General features: G+C 41.1%; 1 protein-coding gene and 1 pseudogene across 1 annotated transcript; one reads left to right on the forward strand and one right to left on the reverse strand.

The window, feature by feature from the left end:
- The first annotated feature begins 1805 nt into the window (after positions 1-1805).
- On the forward strand, positions 1806-19579 carry nudC (nuclear distribution C, dynein complex regulator). The gene is made up of 6 exons (XM_070112288.1): positions 1806-1964; positions 2016-2218; positions 6979-7135; positions 10267-10461; positions 19118-19320; positions 19376-19579. Exons 1-6 carry the CDS (start codon positions 1890-1892, stop codon positions 19425-19427), a joined length of 885 nt encoding a protein of 294 aa, XP_069968389.1. The 5' UTR covers positions 1806-1889; the 3' UTR covers positions 19428-19579.
- LOC138857693 (uncharacterized) lies at positions 4895-6278 on the reverse strand (annotated as a pseudogene).
- Positions 19580-20172: the final 593 nt, after the last annotated feature.

The following is a 20172-nucleotide window of genomic DNA, read 5'->3' on the forward strand; positions in this document are numbered from 1 at the left end:
TTTTGTTTTTAGTCCCTTCGCCTCAGCATGGCAAGCTTTCAAGTCTGGGAGTTTTTTTCGCCAGCGCCATAGCCTCTTGACGCGGTAAGGCAACCGTTACTTTCCAAAGCAGTCCGATGGTGGAAAGGCTCTGTTTAAATCATTCAATGGGCACGGGAATCGCATAATATCTTAAATTAGGGGGTGGCAGCTCTTAATCATCGGCTTCCGCATACGCATGCGGCCTCTGGCCAAATTAGCTCCTCCTTACTTGTTTCAAATAATCAGGGGTGTTTTTGAATCCAAGACAGATTTTCGTAGTGTTCAGATTCTGTGACACCCAAAACCGATACAATTTCTGTTTCGAACGTCAAACCAATAATACCTGAATTCATGACACCTACTACATTTTTTCATCGGTATCAATTTTGATTCCGACAACTATCAGATCCTACAACACACCTGAATCCGATCCTATGGAAGGTAATAATAAAATGTTGCATTTAAATATCTTCGATTTCTGATAGAAAATCTATAAGTTTACGGGGTAGTTTTACTGCTCTTCTGAAGTGAAGATTTGAGCCGTTTTTCAGGCATTTGGCTGTTTTAATAGTAGAGTATTAGTAGGAGCTTCTAAAAGCTTTCGCCTGTCTATGAATTGGTGAAATTTTTACTGTAGGTTTACGTTGCAATTACACGTTCAAAAACTTTCTTTGAAGTTAATCACACAGACTACTTTTCAAAATTGTTTCGTATTGACAGCCGTGACATAGACTGCAACCAATGATTATGAAAGTTTTGAACGCAATTTATAATATTATATAAAGATGGAAACAAGAGAAAGGGATGACTTTGGAAAGGTATCCTCGTTGTAAGAATATATTTAAAATCTAGATTATTTGCTTTTTTCTACTTTACTTGTTCTGCAGCACTTATAAGCTATTTGAGAGATATAGACTTATAAATATGTACTAATATTTAGATATCAACCCCTGAAATTAACGAAATTTTCATATTCCTAACGATTCCATAGAATTTGTTTGCAAAATTACGGGATCAGCTGTTTTAACTTGATCGTCAAATTGCCCTTGTTTTCTCAATGTCTCAATTTTGGTTAGCAACCATCTGTTAGTCTATTCTGGTTAACTCAGCCGAAAAAAAGGAGTCTTGGATGCTAACCAGACATTGAGAAAACGGCCCATAGTGTGTGAAATTATTGAATACAAGTATCGGCTATTTTTGATAGGCGCCTGTCCCATCTTTAACATATATTAATTATTTGGATCGTGATCCATAGTTTAATGGATCGCGAGTGAATGCCGCTCGTTCAATAATTATCAGGTCAGTATTTATTTGCAATAAATCATGTTTTTAGAAAAAATATGCTAAAAATTTTTTGGATAATGTATAGTGTAAGCCAAAGAAGGAGGCCTCGATAATGAATTTTTTTTATCGGCTTATTTTGACGCGAATATAAGAAATCCGTGAGCGATAAGTAATATTTTTCAAAAATTTATTTATCTTGAATTTTTTGAAAATTTACCATATATTTGTCATGTTTTTTTATAAAAACTAATGAAAAGTTTCTATGCTAACTTTTTATACAAAACTAAAGAAATAGTACATTTTTAATATAAATCAAAGGATTTTTAATGTTTTCAATGAATTGTTTCGTCATGTCGTTAATTTACTTATAAAATGTCGTAGATTGGCCGATCAATATTGAATACTTGCGAATAATTTGTGACATGGATCGCCATTAACATTACATGGCACAGGTTTATTAAGTATCGCGATCACGGATCCCTAACTTAATAATTGAACGTGTAGAGTCTACTTAGTAAAAAGTCGTCATCTACCTTTGGTCTTCATATTATTTTACAGCAGTTTGCCGGAGGTAATAATTAATAATGAATATAGATGATGAAAAATTTGATGGATTGCTCTTAGCAATAGCCGAAAAGCATGAAAATGGAATTCCTCAGGTTTGACATGAAATGTATTTTAGTATATATACTAATATTTTGTGCTTTCAGTTTTTAGATACAATTGCGAGCTTCTTGCGACGAAAAACTGATTTCTTTACGGGTGTATCTCAAGCAGAATGGGAAGGATTGCTGTTAGGTGTTTTCCAAAAGCAATATGAAAAAGCAATTACACAAAACTCGGGGAATGGAAACCAATCTGTGACAAAACAGGATAATCGGAAGGCCGAAAATATTGCTAAACGGGAATCCAGGTATAGAAACTAAACCTTCACTAAGGCTAAGGCTGTGTGCCAACCGGTAACCTTTTTCTGGTTTACATTGATTGGTATTGTAGCATGACTTAAACAAATCTTTCATTTGGCTATCTCAAACGGAAAGTAAAGTTTTTTCAATTGAAATTCAAAACAAATGGGTAAACGTTAGCATTACTGAATTTTTCGGGTCAGCTTTAGTATACCGTCCCAGGTTCGTAAAGTGGGTATGGGCGTATAGAGGAGATCCTCCAGATCAGGCATATATATAGATATAGCCGCGGGAAATTCGAGATATTTACGTTTAAAATTGAAATTTTCAACTATTTAAAGTACGAATTTTTTTGATTTTAAATGAATTATACACATATTTTTCACTTTTAATTTTTAATTTGTTTGTACAAATTTATTTTACATTATATAATGCAAAAATTGTTTATATCAATATTTAAATTATTGTTAAACTCTATTAGTTCTGACAATAACAAAGGGGTTGCAAAATGTCAAATAATCTTATCGACATCTTTTGTAATTGAACTGAAAGAAATCAAAACAGATAATAGCCCAAATATAGGAATCCAAAACCTAGAAAAATAAACTATTATAGAGCATTGATGTTAAGTATTATGCTATACCCTCTATGAAAATATTACTTTTTCTTGTAGAACTTCTTTTTGCGTTGGCGGCCTTCGGCCCCGCTTCAAAAAAAAATAACCCTGGTCGGTCCAACACCGGGTTGTACCAAGGGCTTTTCGCGTAAAACTCCTGTTTGCGTTGGCGGCCTTCGGCCGCGCTTCAAAAAAAAAAAAATAACCCTGGTCGGTGCAACACCGGGGTGTACCAAATTTTTTTTGCGTGGGCGCTTAAAGAAAAATAACCCTGGTCGGTCCAACACCGGGGTGTATCAAGGTTTTTTTGCGCAGAACTTCGTTTTGTGAAGAGTGGTCCTGTTGTTGTTGTTGTTGTAACGGTTACCTAGTCCCCGTTTGGGTGATAAATTCCAGCTTCGTTGTCGTCGAGGTCATCTAACGGGAGGCCCAGGAAACGAGCTGTTTCGACGGGGTCGGACCATAGGGAGAAGGGTGTTAGATGAGTGGGGTTTGTTGGGCATGCAAAGAGGTGGTTAGTGTCATGCGGAGACTCATTGCATGCAGGACATGTGTTTAGTATGTCGGGGTCTATTCTGGATAAGTAGGAGTTTAACCTGCTACAGTATCCAGAACGAGGTTGCGCGAGGCAACTCGAGCTCTACGTCTGCTATGGGTGGGGGTTTGACTCCTATTACGCCATTCACTGAGAGGGAGTCTGTGAAGGTGTTAATGGCTCCACTGTGAATGGCGGTCAGTGCCTGTCTGAAGTTCGTTGCGTCCGGTCGACGTACTGTCTAATGTCGTCGACGTAATCAAGGAAAGACCTCTTGATGTTCCTAGGAGACGCTTCCGCTACAGGCAGGCGACTACAGGGGTGGTTTCTACGAAAACACCACAGTAGAAATTGCCTGGAGAGGAGTTCGTTGTGTTCCTTAACCGGAAGCATACGGGCCGGAGTGCAGTGTTCTGACAGGTCTGAAGCTTCTTCTTCTGCGTGTCACTGCATCCAGGCGACCATATTGGGGCTGCGTAATTTAGAGCCGGCCGGCCAATTGCCTTGTATGTTGCCAACAACGTTTCTTTGTCTTTTCCCCAAGAGCTGCCGGCAAGCGACTGGAGGATTTTGTTGCGGCTCTGTATTTTGGCAGTTATCGCGGTCGTGTGAGGAGTGAAAGAGCACAGACTGTCCAAAGTGACGCCTAAAATTTTAGGACCATTTACTGTCGGAATTTTTGTGCCGTCGACTGAAATGTTCAGATTCAGTCTGTACTCCTTCGTCCAATTTGTGAAGATAGTCGCTGTGGATTTAGTGAGAGAGAGTGTTAGGTTCCTTGCAGAGAAGAAGCGAGAAAGATCGGAGAGGTTGCTGTTTACTTTTGAACACATGCCATCGATTCCATTTCCCGACGTCAATATCGTACAGTCATCAGCGTACGAGGTCACTGAAATTCCCGCTGGTGGCTGGGGGAGCTTCGAAGTATAAAAATTAAACAGTAGTGGGGAGAGGACACCGTCCTGCGGAACCCCCTGTTTAATTTTCCTAAGTTTGGAGTTTTGACCTCGAAACAGTACGGATGAATGCCAACCGCTCAGGTAGTTCATAGTCCACCGCTTCAGCCTTGGAGGGAGCGTTGATTATTCTAGGTTCTCAAGTAGCGTTGTGTGATTGACTGTGTCAAAAGCTTTTGACAAGTCCAACGCTACGAGGATCGTCCTCTCGCAGGGTGGCTTCTGGTTCAGGCCATGAACTATCTGGACGTTTATGACGCTAAGTGCTGTGGTAGTACTGTGCACTTTTCGGAAGCCATGCTGATGGTCTGCTAGACTCAGGTGGTGAGTAAATGACGGGAGTAACAAGGCCTCAAGTGTCTGCACTACTGGGGAAAGGAGAGTTATCGGGCGATAAGACTCCCCTTTGTTGTCGGATTTCCCAGGTTTCAGTAGTGGGACCACTCTTCCGACTTTCCACACATCGGGTATTTGAAGAGTAGACATCGACAAGTTGAGGACCTTGGTGAGATAGTTTACTCCCGTTGAGCCTAGATGTTTTAGCATCAGCATGCTTATTCCGTCAGGGCCGATGGATTTAGACGATTTCGCCTTTTTGATGACACAACCTCTCCATCGGTGAAAGTAAGTGGTGCGCAGTCTCTTGGTATTTTGCGCAGCCGTCGGGTAACACATCGTTTGGCCTTGTCGGTCGAAGGGTGCAGTGTAAACTGCCGCCTAAAATAGCTCGCGCACTTCTTCGGGTCCGAGGAGGCATGGCCATCGAATTGAATTTCAACCCGGTCCTCATGTCTCCTTCGGACAAGGCCTTGACAGTATTCCAAAGCTTGCTCACACCGGTGGAAAGATTACAGGACTTCAGGTGCTCTATCCATTTTGTCCGCTTATGATGATTTACCATTTGCCGAATCTCCAAATTGAGATCCCTTATTCGGGGAGCACAGGGATCGGCATGGCGTAAGGTGTCGCGCTCGTTTGCTAGTACAGCTGCTTCGGCTGGGAAATTGGGGCGGAGTTCCGCGATTCTTCCAGCCGGTATTAAGCAAGCAGTAGCAGCAGCGATCACCTTGCGGAATTGACGCTCGCCAACGATGACGTCCGTAGGAATGGGTGGTGCGTTGAAGATGCTCTCAGTGAATTCTGTGAAGCCGGCCCAGTTAGCTTTGTTAAAGTTAACATAAGTGCGGTTGTCCACAGAAATAAATTCAGGAGGTTTCTCGATCGAGATAATTATGGGCAGATGGTCTGATGCGAGAGTTAGCATAGGTCGCCAGGTTATACTATTTATCAGACCACCGCAAGCGATGGTAATATCTGGCGAGCTATTGCAGGTGCCCATAATTCTGGTGGGGGCTTCGTCATTCATTGTGCAGAATGTCGAATCGTCTATCTGTTCCGCCAGCTCCATCCCCCTACGATCATTTGACAGGCAGGAGTGCCAAAGATTGTGATGCTCGTTAAAGTTGCCTAGCACCAAACTGTTTTCACCACGAAGTAGCGCATCTATGTTCGGGTGATATCCTGTTGGGCAACATCTAACTGGGGGATGTATATATTAAATATTTCGAGCTCGACATCGCCTGACCGGACAGCTATACCCTGTCATTCTAGGGTAGTGTCCCTACGGTCGATGTCAACATCGATTAGACGATATTGCACGGTGTTGTGCAATATGAAGGTAAGGCCTCCACCATTATCTCGCTCGCGATCCTTACGTACAACGTTGAAACCTGCACAATTAAGAAGATCTGAGCGGCTGTTTAGCTTGGTTTCTTGGACCGCAGCTATCGTTACGCGCTCCCGTTCCTCAGTTTTTGAGATATTGATCTGAAATTTTGCATACGTCCACTCCCAAAGATGCAGCCCTTTTGTCGGAACCGCCGATATTGGAGCACTATAGTATTGTGTATAGCTACCTTACAAACTGAACGATCAAAGTCAAGTTGTTGTATATAAAACATTTTTATTTGACAAGATAATCTGACATGAATTATTGTCTCAGACAACGGGGCAATTTCCGAATAAATGTTTCAGTCGGACCACTATAGCCTATAGCTATAGCTTTCTTACAAACTGACCGATAAAAATTAAATTCTTATATGGAAATTCTTTTTTTTTTGTTTCACAAGCTTCCTAGTATGTTTTGAGTTCATTGTCGCCTTTATGTGACATTTAAATAGAATACAATATTCTATTATTTTGATATATTTGAGTTAGTCACCATTTTATAACGTAATTACTTAGATTTTTTAACTTTCTAATTGAGTTTCCAACATTGAATAACTACTTTTATGGGTAAAAACTGCACATAATAAAAGTTACGGTAACTTTGGTCAAATCCGTATTAATACACGTTTTCTAAACCGTAATGTAAAACTGGTTCTGTATTTCGCATTAAAGCATACGCACTACCTGTACACACATATTTTTATTGAAATATTAACAGACTCATAGGCTGCTAATTTCACATCATCACTATATCCTTTCAAATTAAAAAGAAGGACAATGTAATTAAATATCATAAAAATCGATTAACGAATATTTTCCGTTAATACTTTTATGTTTTATTGCTAAAATTATGTACTATCTCACATAATAGTCCTCTCTATTATGATATTTTATATATTTTAAAAATACATTTTCATTTGATATTTATTTTAGAGATGAGGAAAATGCTCCTAAAGAAGAGATTTCAAAACCAATAAATGATGTAGATGATGAATCTGAGAAAGAAGAAATTGGCAAACTCAAACCGAATTCGGGAAATGGCTGCACTTTGGATAACTATTCATGGACGCAAACTCTGCAAGAAGTTGAGGTATATTTTCATTTCAGATTGACCTGGTTACTAGTGCTGTTAAAGAAATTCAAGGGTTATTAATTATCCTGTTACTCCGTACACCTTGCAAATTAAAAATAATTAAATAATTAGCACATGCTGCATTTTCAGAAAATACAATAAAAACCAACTAAAATTGTTTACAGTCATATTAAGGATTATTATATCTATATATTTTAGCATGACTGTCCGTGCAACGTGTAAGAATTAAGAACTTCTTAACACTCAGAAGAGATTGATAAATTCGGAATCCCCTACCACAAATGAGTTTTATTCTAAAAAAAAAATAGATCAAATCGAAATGAAATTTAATATAAAGATCTCCTTATTCTCCAATTTATTAGGTGCGGTATAAATCGGAGTTTAAGTGAACATAATGTGGTTTGATGTCAATATAAGAAGTTAGGTGTAGTGAGAAAATTACTATTTTAAATAATTTTTTTTTTTGACAGTAAATTTTTGTTTATTTTATAATAATGACTTGTATATAGGTGTATCGAAAAACTAAGTGTTACACCGACGAGCCCTCACAAAGCACGAAAAAGTTAAAAAGTATTAAAGTGGATGAAATAAAATAACTATTAAAGGTTTTTCCAGCATAACATAACCCCAGTTATCGTACCTCTGATAATTAAAAGAAAATCTTAATGATAAGACGTCATTTGAGAATTTGTCCTATTTTTTGATGTCCAAGTTTTCAATATGATTATTGAAGAAAAAATTAGATAATGGAAGCAAACAGCATTTACCATGTACTTGAAAGCACTTCTTTGGAATTCATGTTCTTTCAAAACTAATTTTCTTCAGTTTTCCTACGCTTTGAGCTGGCGAGCGTACCGAGCTTTTCTGATTTTACATAGATAGATTAATTTTGAGGTAAGCACCGCGACCTATGGTCTATTGTGCCCTCCCCTAAGTCATATAGTATCATCTAGGTCCAGCATGTTGATAAATTCCAAAATTCTGCTGGGTGATGTTCAGGGGTTTCCGGTTCTATGTCGCAGAACCGGCAGTTTGCAGAAGAGGCTATGCCCATGTTTAAGAGGTGCTTTTTAAGCCTGCAGTGGCCGGTATAGAACGCGACAAGTAGCCGGAATTTGTTCCTCGAGAGATTAATTATGGTTTTGAACCATTTGAGGTCGTAACACTCCATTAGCAGTCTGGCATGGTGCATGCCCTGAAGTTGTTGCCAATGTGTCTCCCTACCTACTCTTTCCTCCCTACGGAGGAGCTCTTTCATTATATGGGGACCAACCGCTCTGAATGGTTCCGGTCCTATCATTTTTGTAGAGGCCGCAGAGCGGGCCAGCTCGTCAACCAGTTCGTTCCCGGCTATACCCCTGTGGCCAGGCACCCAGATAAGGTGCACTCGGTTGTGCTCTGATAGGCTGTTCAGCCGTTCTATACACTCCAGCAGAGATCTGACCTGACTATCGCTGAGTATAGCAATACTTTTATTGCGATAGATGCGTTGGAGGTTTATCCCTACACACCGACTTATAGCATAGACCTCGGCTGGGAAAATCCTAGGGAAACTTCCCATGGGAATGGAGAGTTTGGTGCTTAGCCCAGCGACACCTGCACCAATCCCCTCCTCCGTTTTCGACCCGTCGGTGTACCACTTGATAGTGCTTCCCCTTAGCAGCAGGTCCAGTGAAGAGTCATTCCACTCAGACTTGCTGCCAAGGGTAACTTGGAACTTCCTGCTGAAGTTTACTACTTTGGTAATGCTATCCCTTGGAAGAAGGGCTAGTGGTATTTCCTCACTTAGCGCCTTCATCTGCTGGGATGAGATTACCTTCCCTTTGCCAACTCCCTCTGATGTCATTTGGAGCAGAGTTCGTTTGGCTGTCTGTTTGATTATCAGATGAAGCGGTGAAAGTTCTAGCATGACTTCCAGTGCTGCGGTCGGACACGTTCGCATTGCTCTCGACGCGCAGATGCAGGCAAGTCTTTGCAGCTTCGACAGTTTGAGTCCTACCGAAGTCTGCATTGCTTTAGCAAACCACGATACCGCTCCATACGTGGTATTCAGTCTCACAATCATGGTGTACATTCACCTGATTGTCCTTGGGGAGCACCCCCAGGATTTTCCAGCAAGTCGGTTGCACACCATGATTGCTTTTGTGGCTTTGGTAAGGGTCTGGTCCACGTGCTGCTTCCAGCGTGAGGCCCAGATATTTGACCGTGTTGGCTATCTCCACCACTCTGCCGTCAAGGGATATACTTCTGAGGCCTGGCAGTGACCTCCGTCTGGTGAAGGGAATGATTGTAGTTTTGGAGGGGTTGATGTTTAAGCCAACCCCACTACACCATCCCTTTGCCAGTCCCCTTTGTACGATATCGTAGAGTGTGTCTTCGAATTTTCCTCTAGCTAAGATAACAATGTCATCCGCATATCCCTGACAGCGGATTCCATTGCTAGTCAGCCGCTCAAGGAGATCGTCCACAACTAGGCTCCAAAGTAGGGGGGATAGCACTCCACCCTGTGGGCAACCTCTTGTTGTGCCCAGACGAATTTTAGTGTCACCTACTGTGGTCCCCGCTACCCTAGTGCGCAGTACGGCTTCAATCCATCTGCGCACTGGAGCTGCCACACTCCTTTGCTCCAGTGCTCTTGACACGCTTTCATACGACGTATTGTCAAAGGCACCTTCGATGTCAAGGAAGGCGCATAACATCACCTCGCCCCCATCTAACGAATTCTGGATCTCTGAGGTTAGCTGATACAGAGCAGTGTTTGTTGATCTGCCTGCTCTGTAGGCATGTTGCTTCGTAAAATACATTACTGACAAGCAATTCTATTTGCATTCCACTGCAATTTCGCGTTCGAAACATATACATATAAATATAAATCAACTAACTTTTACCTCATAACAATTTCATATAAAATGCATAAATTATATTGTAACGTTTCCGTTAGGCATAGCATGGCAATTTGATAATAATACATATGTATACAACAAAAACTATACTATGTAGCCAGTTGTCATTTATAATTAAAAATTTCTGGCGTAACTCGGTCTTATCTTCATTTATAACATAATCATTACTTCTTTTCATTCTAAAATAATAAATAGTGTTAATAATATATGATTTATATGTTACAGGTTAAAATTCCTCTGAAGACTTCGTCAACTTTGAGAGCTAGAGATATTGATGTCATAATAGGAAAATCTTCAATAAAAGTTGGTTTAAAAAACCAAGAAGCTGTAATTAACGGAAAACTTTGTGCAGAAGTGAAACAAGAGGATTCGGTTTGGGTGTTACAGGACAACAATATTGTTCTTATTACGCTAGAAAAGGTATACATGCACACACAAATTAATATTAGGGCCAAATTAATTGCTTGGAATTATTATTTTTACATTTTGCTAGCACATACGAGTTACTCGCGCTCTTTACTGTTATAAGGAATAACACAAAGCGTGTTGCCCAAGCACGAACAATTCGGTATCTTTCGTCTACTGCAATGAGAGATCCCTTGTATGAAGGGTGGCTCTACGTTTAAAATTGTGAATAAATTTAATATGTAGTAAATAGAAAACCATTATTTTTCCAATAGATGACGTTATTAATCTGTATCTCGCGTTGTATAAGTGCGATCGGGTTCCGCTAGTGTCGTCCAAACGATGACATTTCGTACTAAAAAAAGCTTTTTTGACAGTTTTGTGATTGGTTGATTCAGTTATGTTTGATCGCGCGTCAAAGATGAACACCAGCAAAGAGAAAATAGCTACATTTTACAGTTTTTTTTTTTTGATAAGGGCGAAAACGCAAGCCAGGCGGCAATGCGCAATATTGGTTTCGTCGATTCCGTTCCGGTAATTTCAATGTCAAAGATGCACCACGCTCTAGAAGACCAATTATCGATAAAATAATGGAAATCGCCGATTTCAAACATCAATTACGATTATCCAGGACCTAAACATTGTACAAAAAATCGTTTGAAACCATTTGAATAAGGCTGGATACGAAAAGTAATAATTAAAGCATTAAATTTCATGCAAAAATAATGGATTTCTTTTTACTACACCTAATATTTGAAACAAGTAGTTATTCAATTCTATAAACACATCAATGCTTTATTGGAATTTGTACGATTGTGCACGGTTTATTTTACACCAAACCAGCTATGAGTAGAATCAGCACCCAGTTACAATCAGAGAAGAGGCTCGTATATACATGTCCTACGACATTTATAGGAGTTCAACGGAATTCAAAATACAGTAACTTTAAATATGCATTAACAAAGATATTTATAAAGGAAATTAATGATAAAAGAGAGATGACAAATGCAAAACTTAGATAAGGCAGTATTACCATATCAAACTTGACAATATTAGAAAATAGACTGAACATAATGTAAATAATCCTAAACAAGTTTTATGTAAAAAAAAAAAAATTTTAATCCACATACCGGATTTGAAAAATGACAAAAAAATTGTTGGGTGGGCTTTAGCATCCCACGATTTCAGGGTTAAGAGGGGTATGGTTGGATAGAGGAGATTCTTATAGTTTTCGAGATATTTGCATTTTAAGTTGAAAATTTCACAAATTTCATTTTACAATTTCTCGATTTATGGTTATCTTTTCTTTTATATTGTGCACTTACAGATAGATAAAGATTGAGGTATGCACCGCGACCTATGGTCTATTGTGCCCTCCCCTAAGTCACAACGACTCATCTAGCCCCAGCATATTGATGAACTCCAATATATTGCTAGGTGCTAGTGAAGCGATGCGATCCCTGTTTGGAAACATGGATCCCAGGGCCTTAATTCTGCGTCTGCAGACTGCTGTGCAGTCCACAAGCAGGTGTTCTGGGGTTTCCGACTCCATGTCACAGAACCGGCAGTTTGCAGAGGAGACCAAGCCCATGTTAAATAAATGCTTGTTGAGTCTGCAATGTCCGGTGTAGAACGCGACAAGTAGCCGGAATTTATTCCTCGGGAGATTGATTACGGTTTTAAACCGTCTGAGGTTATAACCCCCCATTAGCAACCTGGCATGGCGCATGCCTTGGAGATGTTGCCAATGTCTCTCCCTGCCTGCCCTTTCCTCTTTACGGAGCAGCTCTTTAATGGTGTGTGGACCAACCGCTACGCACGGTTCTGGTCCTACCATTTTTGTAGAGGCTGCAGAGCGGGCCAACTCGTCAGCCAGTTCATTTCCGACTATACCCCTGTGTCCAGGCACCCAGATGAGGTGCACTCTATTGTGACTTGATAGGCTGTTCAGGCGTTCTATACACTCCTGCACTAGTAGCGATGTGACTTCAAAAGCCGAGATCGCTTTAAGTGCCGCCTGACTATCGCTGAGTATGGCGATACTCTTATTGCGATAGTCGCGTTGGAGGTTTATCTGTACACACCGACTTATAGCATATACCTCCGCCTGGAATATGCTAGGAAAACTTCCCATGGGAATGGAGAGCTTGGTGCGTGGTCCCGCGACCCCTGCACCAATCCCCTCCGCCGTTTTCGAGCCGTCGGTGTACCACTTGATAGTGCTGTGCCTTAGCAGTAGGTCCAGCGTGGAATCATTCCATTCCGTCTTACTGCCAAGGGTAACTTTGAACTTCCTAGTGAAGCTTACTATTTTGGTAATGCTGTCCCTTGGAAGAAGGGCCAGTGGCATTGCGTCACTTAGGGCCTTCATCTGCTGGGACGAGATTACCTTCCCTTTGCCAAACCCTTCTGCTGACATTTGAAACAGGGTCTGTTTGGCCGTCTGTTCGATCACTACATGTAACGGTGTGAGCTCCAGCATTACTTCCAGTGCTGCAGTCGGTCACGTACGCATCGCGCCCGACGCGCAGATGCAGGCAAGTCGTTGCAGCTTTGATAGTCGAAATCCTACCGAGGTCTGCGATGCTTTAGAACCCCAGGCCACCGCTCCATATGTTATGATCGGTCTCACAATCATGGTGTACAACCATCTGATAATCCTTGGTTTGCAGCCCCATGATTTCCCAGCAAGTCGATTGCACACCATGAGCGCTTTAGTGGCTTTGGCTAAGGTCAGGTCCGAATGCTGCTTCCATCGTAAAGTGGAATCCAGCGTGAGGCCTAAGTATTTGACCGTGTTAGCCATCTCCAGCTCCATACCGCCTAGGGATAGGTTTCTGAGGCCTGGCAGTATCCTGCGCCCGGTAAACGGTATGATTGTAGTTTTGGAGGGGTTGATATTTAAGCCAACCCCACTACACCATCCCTTTGCCAGCCCCAATCCTCTTTGTACAATGTCGCAGAGAGTGTCTGCGAATTTACCCCTGGCTAAGAAAACAATGTCGTCCGCATATCCCTGACAGCGGATTCCATTGCTAGTTAGCAGCTCGAGAAGATCGTCCACAACTAGGCTCCAAAGTAGGGGGGATAGCACTCCACCCTGTGGACAGCCTCTTGTTGTGCCAAGACGAATCCTAGTGTCGCTTACTGTGGTTTCAGCAATCCTGGTGCGCAGTACGGCTTCAATTCATCTGCGCACCGGCGCCGCCACACCCCTTTTCTCTAGTGCTCTTGACACGCTTTCATGAGACGTATTGTCAAAAGCACCTTCGATATCTAGGAAGGCGCATAACATCACCTCGCCCCCATCTAACGAATTTTGGATCTCCGATGTTAGCTGATACAGAGCAGTATTTGTTGATCTGCCAGCTCTGTAGGCATGTTGCTTCGTGGGAAGCGGTGAAGCCTTCAGCACCTTCGATCGTATTTCGTGGTCTATGATCTTTTCCATACTCTTAAGTAGGAAGGAAGTAAGACTGATTGGCCTGAAGGATTTCGCCAATGAGTAGTCTTTCCTTCCTACTTTGGGTATGAAGATCACCTTTGCGGTGCGCCATGGTTCCGGGATATACGCCAGCGCTAGGCTATCCCTCATCAGCCGAACAAGGTGGGGCAGTAGTACCTGCTCCCCCTGTTGCAGAAATGCTGGAAGGATGCCATCCGCACCCGGAGACTTATATTTTTCAAAAGAGGCCAAAGCCCACCTGATGGAGTCTGCAGTGAAGAGCTGTTTTGCGACTGTCCAGTCCAAGCGTGATGGCTTTCGTTCGACCATGGGTCGAATTAGGTCTTCTCGAATTGTCTCCGGAAAGTGCGCAAGTAAAAGGGCCGTGGCTCTTTCCTCTGCGCTGGACGTATAGGTCCCATCCGGTCTTTTAATTGCTAGTACTGTGTCGGTCTTACCCCTAGCCAGGGCCTTATGCAGCCTCTGGCGTTGAGGTGACGCTTTCACAGAACTTCCTGAAGCTCTTCTGCTTTGCTGACCTAATCTCCTTGTTGTAAGCAGTTAGGCTGCACCTGTAGATCTCCCAGTCCCCGGTACGCTTAGCTCTGTTGAATAGCTTGCGTACCGTTTTCCTTAGTTCTGAGAGCCTACTTGACCACCAGGGACAGCTGCGATTCTTGGTGGTCGTCTTTAGGGGGCAGCTACTATTATATGCCTCTATAATGGACTGGTTTAGCGCAGACAATCTGCTCTCCAGTCCAGAAGCAGTGGCACTGCCGTCCAGCTGCCCCCTCCTATTGACATTTATTTCAAGCGTATCCCTAAAAGTGGCCCAGTCCGTGTTTTTGGGGATACGCCTGGGAGGGAGTTGCCTGACCTCTACCCCTAGTGCGAATCTTATGATGCGGTGATCTGACATGGAGGGTTCCGATGACACTCCATTGCCCGATCAGCCCCGTCGCAAGTTCGTTACCAAGAGTGATGTCAAGCACTTCCCTTCTTGCAATGGTTATAAAGGTGGGTTCGCACCCCACATTTACTATACTTAGATTCCTACTGACTATGAATTCAAGTAAAGACTCACCCCGTGTATTGCAGTCCGTGCTGCCCCATCCCGTGTGATGGGCGTTGGCGTCGCATCCCAGGACGAGGGGCAGGTTGTTCCTCCTGCAGTATTCCACGAGGCTTCCGACGGCCTCTGGGGGTGCTGTCAGCGTGTCTCCCGGAAAGTAGGCCGCTGCCAGGACGAAGTCCGCTCCTTCGTTACTTTTTGCCTGCACAACGACCAGGTCTTGTGTTAGGAACTCTGAAATACAAAAGAAATCAATATCGTTCCTAACTACTATACAGGTTCTAGGTCTCTCACTTGAGAGATCCCAGATTACCTTGTTATTGACCGTTTTGAGGCCTCTGACCTCTCCCTTGTATATCCATGGCTCCTGGATCAGCAGTATGCCCAGACCATCCGCTGTGAACCTGCTCGCGATGACAGCCGAGGCCGACGCCGCGTGGTGCAGGTTCACCTGGGCAACTTCTGTTTGTGGACCCACTATAGGACCGGTTCCGTGAAGAGCACCTCACCTTCGCCGTCCTCCGCGATGCCACTCGCTAGGTCGTTGAGTCCATCGAGAAGCTCTTGCGTGGAGGGTAGCGCCCCCCCTTGCTCGTCAGCCTTCTCCGTAGGGACCTTCTCCATGGTCTCGGCAGTTGCCGCCTGCTCCGACGTGCTGGTGCCGGGATGAGTCGCAACCTCATCTACCAGCATCTTCTCCCCCGTTTCACTACCGGTGGCCGTCTTAGGCTTAAATGGCCTCAGGACCACCGAGCTGAATCTGTAATTCAGCCGGAAGCTCGCTCTCCTGACGAATTTATACGATTCGTCATCGATGCAGAGATTGAGCCTCCACCCTGCATCCTCGACCTGGCTGGTGACTACTCGCCAGGCCGATATACTAAGGCCCTCGTTCTGATTTTGAATGAGCCCGAGAGCAAACTCATATGGCTTACCTGCGTACCTGGGGAGGAACACCGTCATGCTATGCATAGGCGGTATGTCTTCCCCCTTTTTTGCGCAGAGGACGGGGCCCTTCCAGACTGCCAGCTTGGGAGCGATCTCCCTTAGCCAGCTAGCCGACCTCTCGTCCTTGCAGTCCACCTGCAGCATGCCTCCTTTGAAATATACTCCATGGAATGAGGCTTTATATCCAGATCCTCTGAAAATTTCTTCCATGAGTAGGTCTTGGAGCACAGTAAGCTCCTCCGACCCCAGTGTTTCCGCCGGGTAGTTTAGAGGCAGCACAGCCATGCGAATGCCTTTGAGAGCATCCGCATATCTGCGCTGTCCCTCCACCACTCGAGGGGGGTTTGGGGCGGAGTGATTGCCTCCGGTCCCCTGTGCATTGCTGCCTCTCTGCCGCTTGGTGTTAGGCGGCTCCTGCGGCGTTAGCTGCCCACTCTTGCGCTTCGCGGCTTGGGTGGTCGAAGGCGCTGCCCTTTCGCAACCCCGCCTTGCGGCCTGAGTTGCGTTAACCAGGCGTTGGCTTCGATTTCCGCTACTCCTTTTACTGCTGGACGCGGTATTGCCACCCTGCTTCTCCGAGGCAGGGGAGGCATTGTTTCCTCTCACCCTGTTACGCGCCAACTTTTCGGCTTCCTCCCGCGTGAGAGTTGCTAGACAGCACTTCTCACCCCGGTTGGGAGATGCCGAGAATGCCTTGCGACCTAAGCCCCTGCACCACGGCAAGGTGCCTGCCATTCGCAGGAGTCAATGTTTCTACATATTTATTTTATATTAAATATTTAAGTATTTGCTTTAAATAAGCATTTAATTTGTGCAGTAAGAAGTTTGACGCGATTGAATTATGAACACCCCGGTGTTGGACCGACTAGGGTTATTTTTTTGAAGCGCGGCCGAAGACCGCCAGTGCAAATAAAAAATCTTAACAAAAAAAAAGTAATGTTAAAGAGAATATATCACTCTCTATAAACTTCAATTTTTATTAAGGATAAATATAATAACTGAAGATTTTGAAAATTTGATATATGAATACATATGGCGTAAAAATATAGTAAATCAGCATCATGATCCATTTTTGAAGTTATCAGATGCAATAAAACATACGTTTAAGCCATAAAACCTTTTTCTTTTATTAAAATGGAAAATTAAGTTCATAATATTTTGTAGAGGGTGATTGGGTTTTTTATTTATTTTGATTGCTTTCATTAGTTTGGATATGGCAACACTTTTTATCTGACAACATGGAACCCATTTGTTATTGTTCATATTACGAAAATTGTGTAAAAATTAAATGCCTATTTAATATAAAATAAATATGTAGAAACATTTTAGTGAAGTGTTAGTGTGTAATAAGTGCATAATATAAAAGAAAAGATAACCATAAATCGAGAAATTGCAAAATGAAATTTGTGAAATTTTCAACTTAAAATGCAAATATCTCGAAAACTATAAGTTTCCGGCGGCAAAATTTATATATATTCGAGATCTGGAGAATCTCCTCTATCCAACCATACCCCTCTTAACCCTGAAATCGTGGGATGCTAAACTAAAGTTTTCCCAAATTGTTAATCCCTAAAACCGGATTAAAACTTAATTTTTAATTTTTGTCCCAACTCTACCGGAATGAAAAATAAAAAATAAAAATTTCAATATTAAGCATATAATTTGCTTTATAATTAAATTTTTCTGTTTTTATATGCGTTTGGGTGTACTGTCAAATGTTTGGCAACTTGATTTGCATTTGTCTTTGGAGTTAGAATACATATTGACATCAAATTTTTTGTATTGATTAAATGCTCTATTTTTTTAATATGGCTTATGGAAAGTCGCTATCGGTTGAAACGAAAGCAATAATCGAAGCTTATGTAGAGTTACAGCTTCCAATAATTGAAATACTAAAAAACAGTTGATTAAAGTCTGAAAGTTATATACAATTACTTGCGTAATAAGTCGGAGTATGGTCGAAATAATAAAGGCGATAACAATGAAGTGATTTTCGATGTCAACAAGAGAAATTTTGAGAAAAGCATCCAACTCTCATGAATCGACTGATATAAATATCGTATGAATGATATAAATAGAGTTAAAAAAATAATTTGGAAGAACCGATGGATACAATTATTATTTTCATGATTTTCGGAAGTAGGAACATCAGTTGGCGACTACATAGTCGTATGACCAGTGTGACGGTGTGGAGAGCCATTTTATATCCAATCTGCAATTTTTGAACATTAATGTGAATGCAAACGCGTATAAAAACATTTTGGAAACTGCTATTCTCGATTTTAAAAATCTGTTTGTAACTTTGCACGATAGGATAAAGCACCGATTCACAGTGTCCAGGTGTTTAAGTCTGGGGTTGAAGGACAAAACATGGATTTAATGAAGGTGTCGCCTTACTCACCTGAAATAAATGCAATAGAAAAGGTGTGGGAATGGTTGTCTCGTAAAGTTGTTTAGTTTGGCCGACAGTATTCCACTCAAGAGGAATTGGTTGAAGGTATTAAAAATGATCGGTCATCAATTTTCTTAAATTACATTGAAAAATAGTACCAATCCCTGCCCAATCGAATCTTAAAGATCTTTCTTAATTATTCAAATAATATAAAAATGTTTAAATTTGTTAATATATAAGTTTAAAAATTTGTTCTAGATAGGTGATATGTTCTAACCTGATGTATTAATTTAAATTGTTGAAATCAACAAAAAAAATTATTAAAAATTTTAGAAAATTAAGAACACTAATTGCTGTTGTTTTGAGTAAAAAAATGATTCGTTAGTACTAGCTAATAATTTTAGAATTGTAGTTTCTTTAGTTTTGACAGAAATAACTAAAGCTATTTAAGCTTGAAGTGTGCTAACCTGATGAAGCGCAGTACATCTGACATAAACTTAACAGAAGAGGCTTAATTTGATAACGTTAACCAAAATATTGGAATTGATGATATTAGGGATATGAGGTATACCAAGGTCTAAACCAACCAAAAAGCAAAGATTATATGTGATTTGTTATAAAATTATTTATTATTAGTGAAGAAAATCATAAAAACTCGAAATTAATCAATTATCATAGAAATGCTTAGATCGTCGAACAAATATTAACATGACATTATTTTTTTTTTGTAAGTCGAATCTAAGTTCATGATTTGTTTTGTAATCGCAACGATAATCATCCCTGGTACTTACCAATTTACTTTCCATCATTTTAGATTAATAAAATGAATTGGTGGGACCGTTTGATTTCAACAGATCCACCTATATCAACCCGTAAAATTAATCCAGAACCATCAAAGCTTTCTGATTTGGATGGTGAAACGCGAAGTTTGGTTGAGAAAATGATGTATGATCAACGTCAAAAAGAAATGGGATTGCCAACAAGTGAAGACAAAAGAAAAATAGAAATATTGGAGAAGTAAATATTACAAGTATAATCGTTTTTTTACTAGCTATAAAATATATATTTTTAGGTTTAAAATGCAGCATCCTGAAATGGATTTCTCTAATTGCAAATTCAACTGATGTTAATTTTTTAAGAGATTTTTTTTTTAAATTTTGTACATATATCCATGCCAAGACTTTTGAATAAAAAAACTGTGGCGAAATGAATTTATTGTGCAAAGTCAAGGATATGGCTGCCTCATAAAATAAATAGTTCCAAATTTCATTCGTTCCATAGCTGCCTTAAATCATTTACGATATGGTGTTATTTTCAAAAATCGTTACGTTACGACTAATCTAGAAAAATTTATATAGTGAATAAAAAAATAAAAATGTTAAACAGTGAACGGTATTGGATAGTCATGTTTACATCACCCAGCTAACATATTGTGAAATGTAGTTAGCGACGATTGCAAAAGAATATATGTTAAAGAACTATCATAGGGTTGGTAATATCATTGAATTTAAACAATATTTTCACAGCAGGGCGTTGTATTTAAATTGTGAGCAGAGGGAGGAGCATCACCATGTCTTTTTGTCTGGACGTCCATGCAAACGATAAGAACAAACGCAAGTAAAGCTGTAAACAAAAGGTTATCGCGTCAAAATAAGAATTTTACATTTCACATATTAGTGGCAACACAACAGCGACAACTACAAGCCTGCTGCCGTGAAGTGTTTTCTAAAAAAATGGAATATCCCACTAAAGACTAATTTTAATTTATGTCATTGCTATATGTGTCAATTAGGGGTGTATGAATATGAATGTCGCGTGTGTTAATTAATATTTTTATGTTTTTTTTCAACTTAATTTTATATACAAATC

Source organism: Bactrocera oleae, chromosome 6 (assembly GCF_042242935.1).
Source record: "Bactrocera oleae isolate idBacOlea1 chromosome 6, idBacOlea1, whole genome shotgun sequence".
Classification (NCBI taxonomy): domain Eukaryota; kingdom Metazoa; phylum Arthropoda; class Insecta; order Diptera; family Tephritidae; genus Bactrocera; species Bactrocera oleae.

What these genes read in the sequence shown, in the direction of transcription:
- nudC (XM_070112288.1), top strand. Translation starts at nt 1,890, where the DNA reads ATGAATATAGATGATGAAAAATTTGATGGATTGCTCTTAGCAATAGCC. An exon ending in AAACTCTGCAAGAAGTTGAG is followed by an intron (nt 7,136 to 10,266) that starts GTATATTTTCAT and finishes TATATGTTACAG; the next exon opens with GTTAAAATTCCTCTGAAGAC. An exon ending in AAAATAGAAATATTGGAGAA is followed by an intron (nt 19,321 to 19,375) that starts GTAAATATTACA and finishes ATATATTTTTAG; the next exon opens with GTTTAAAATGCAGCATCCTG.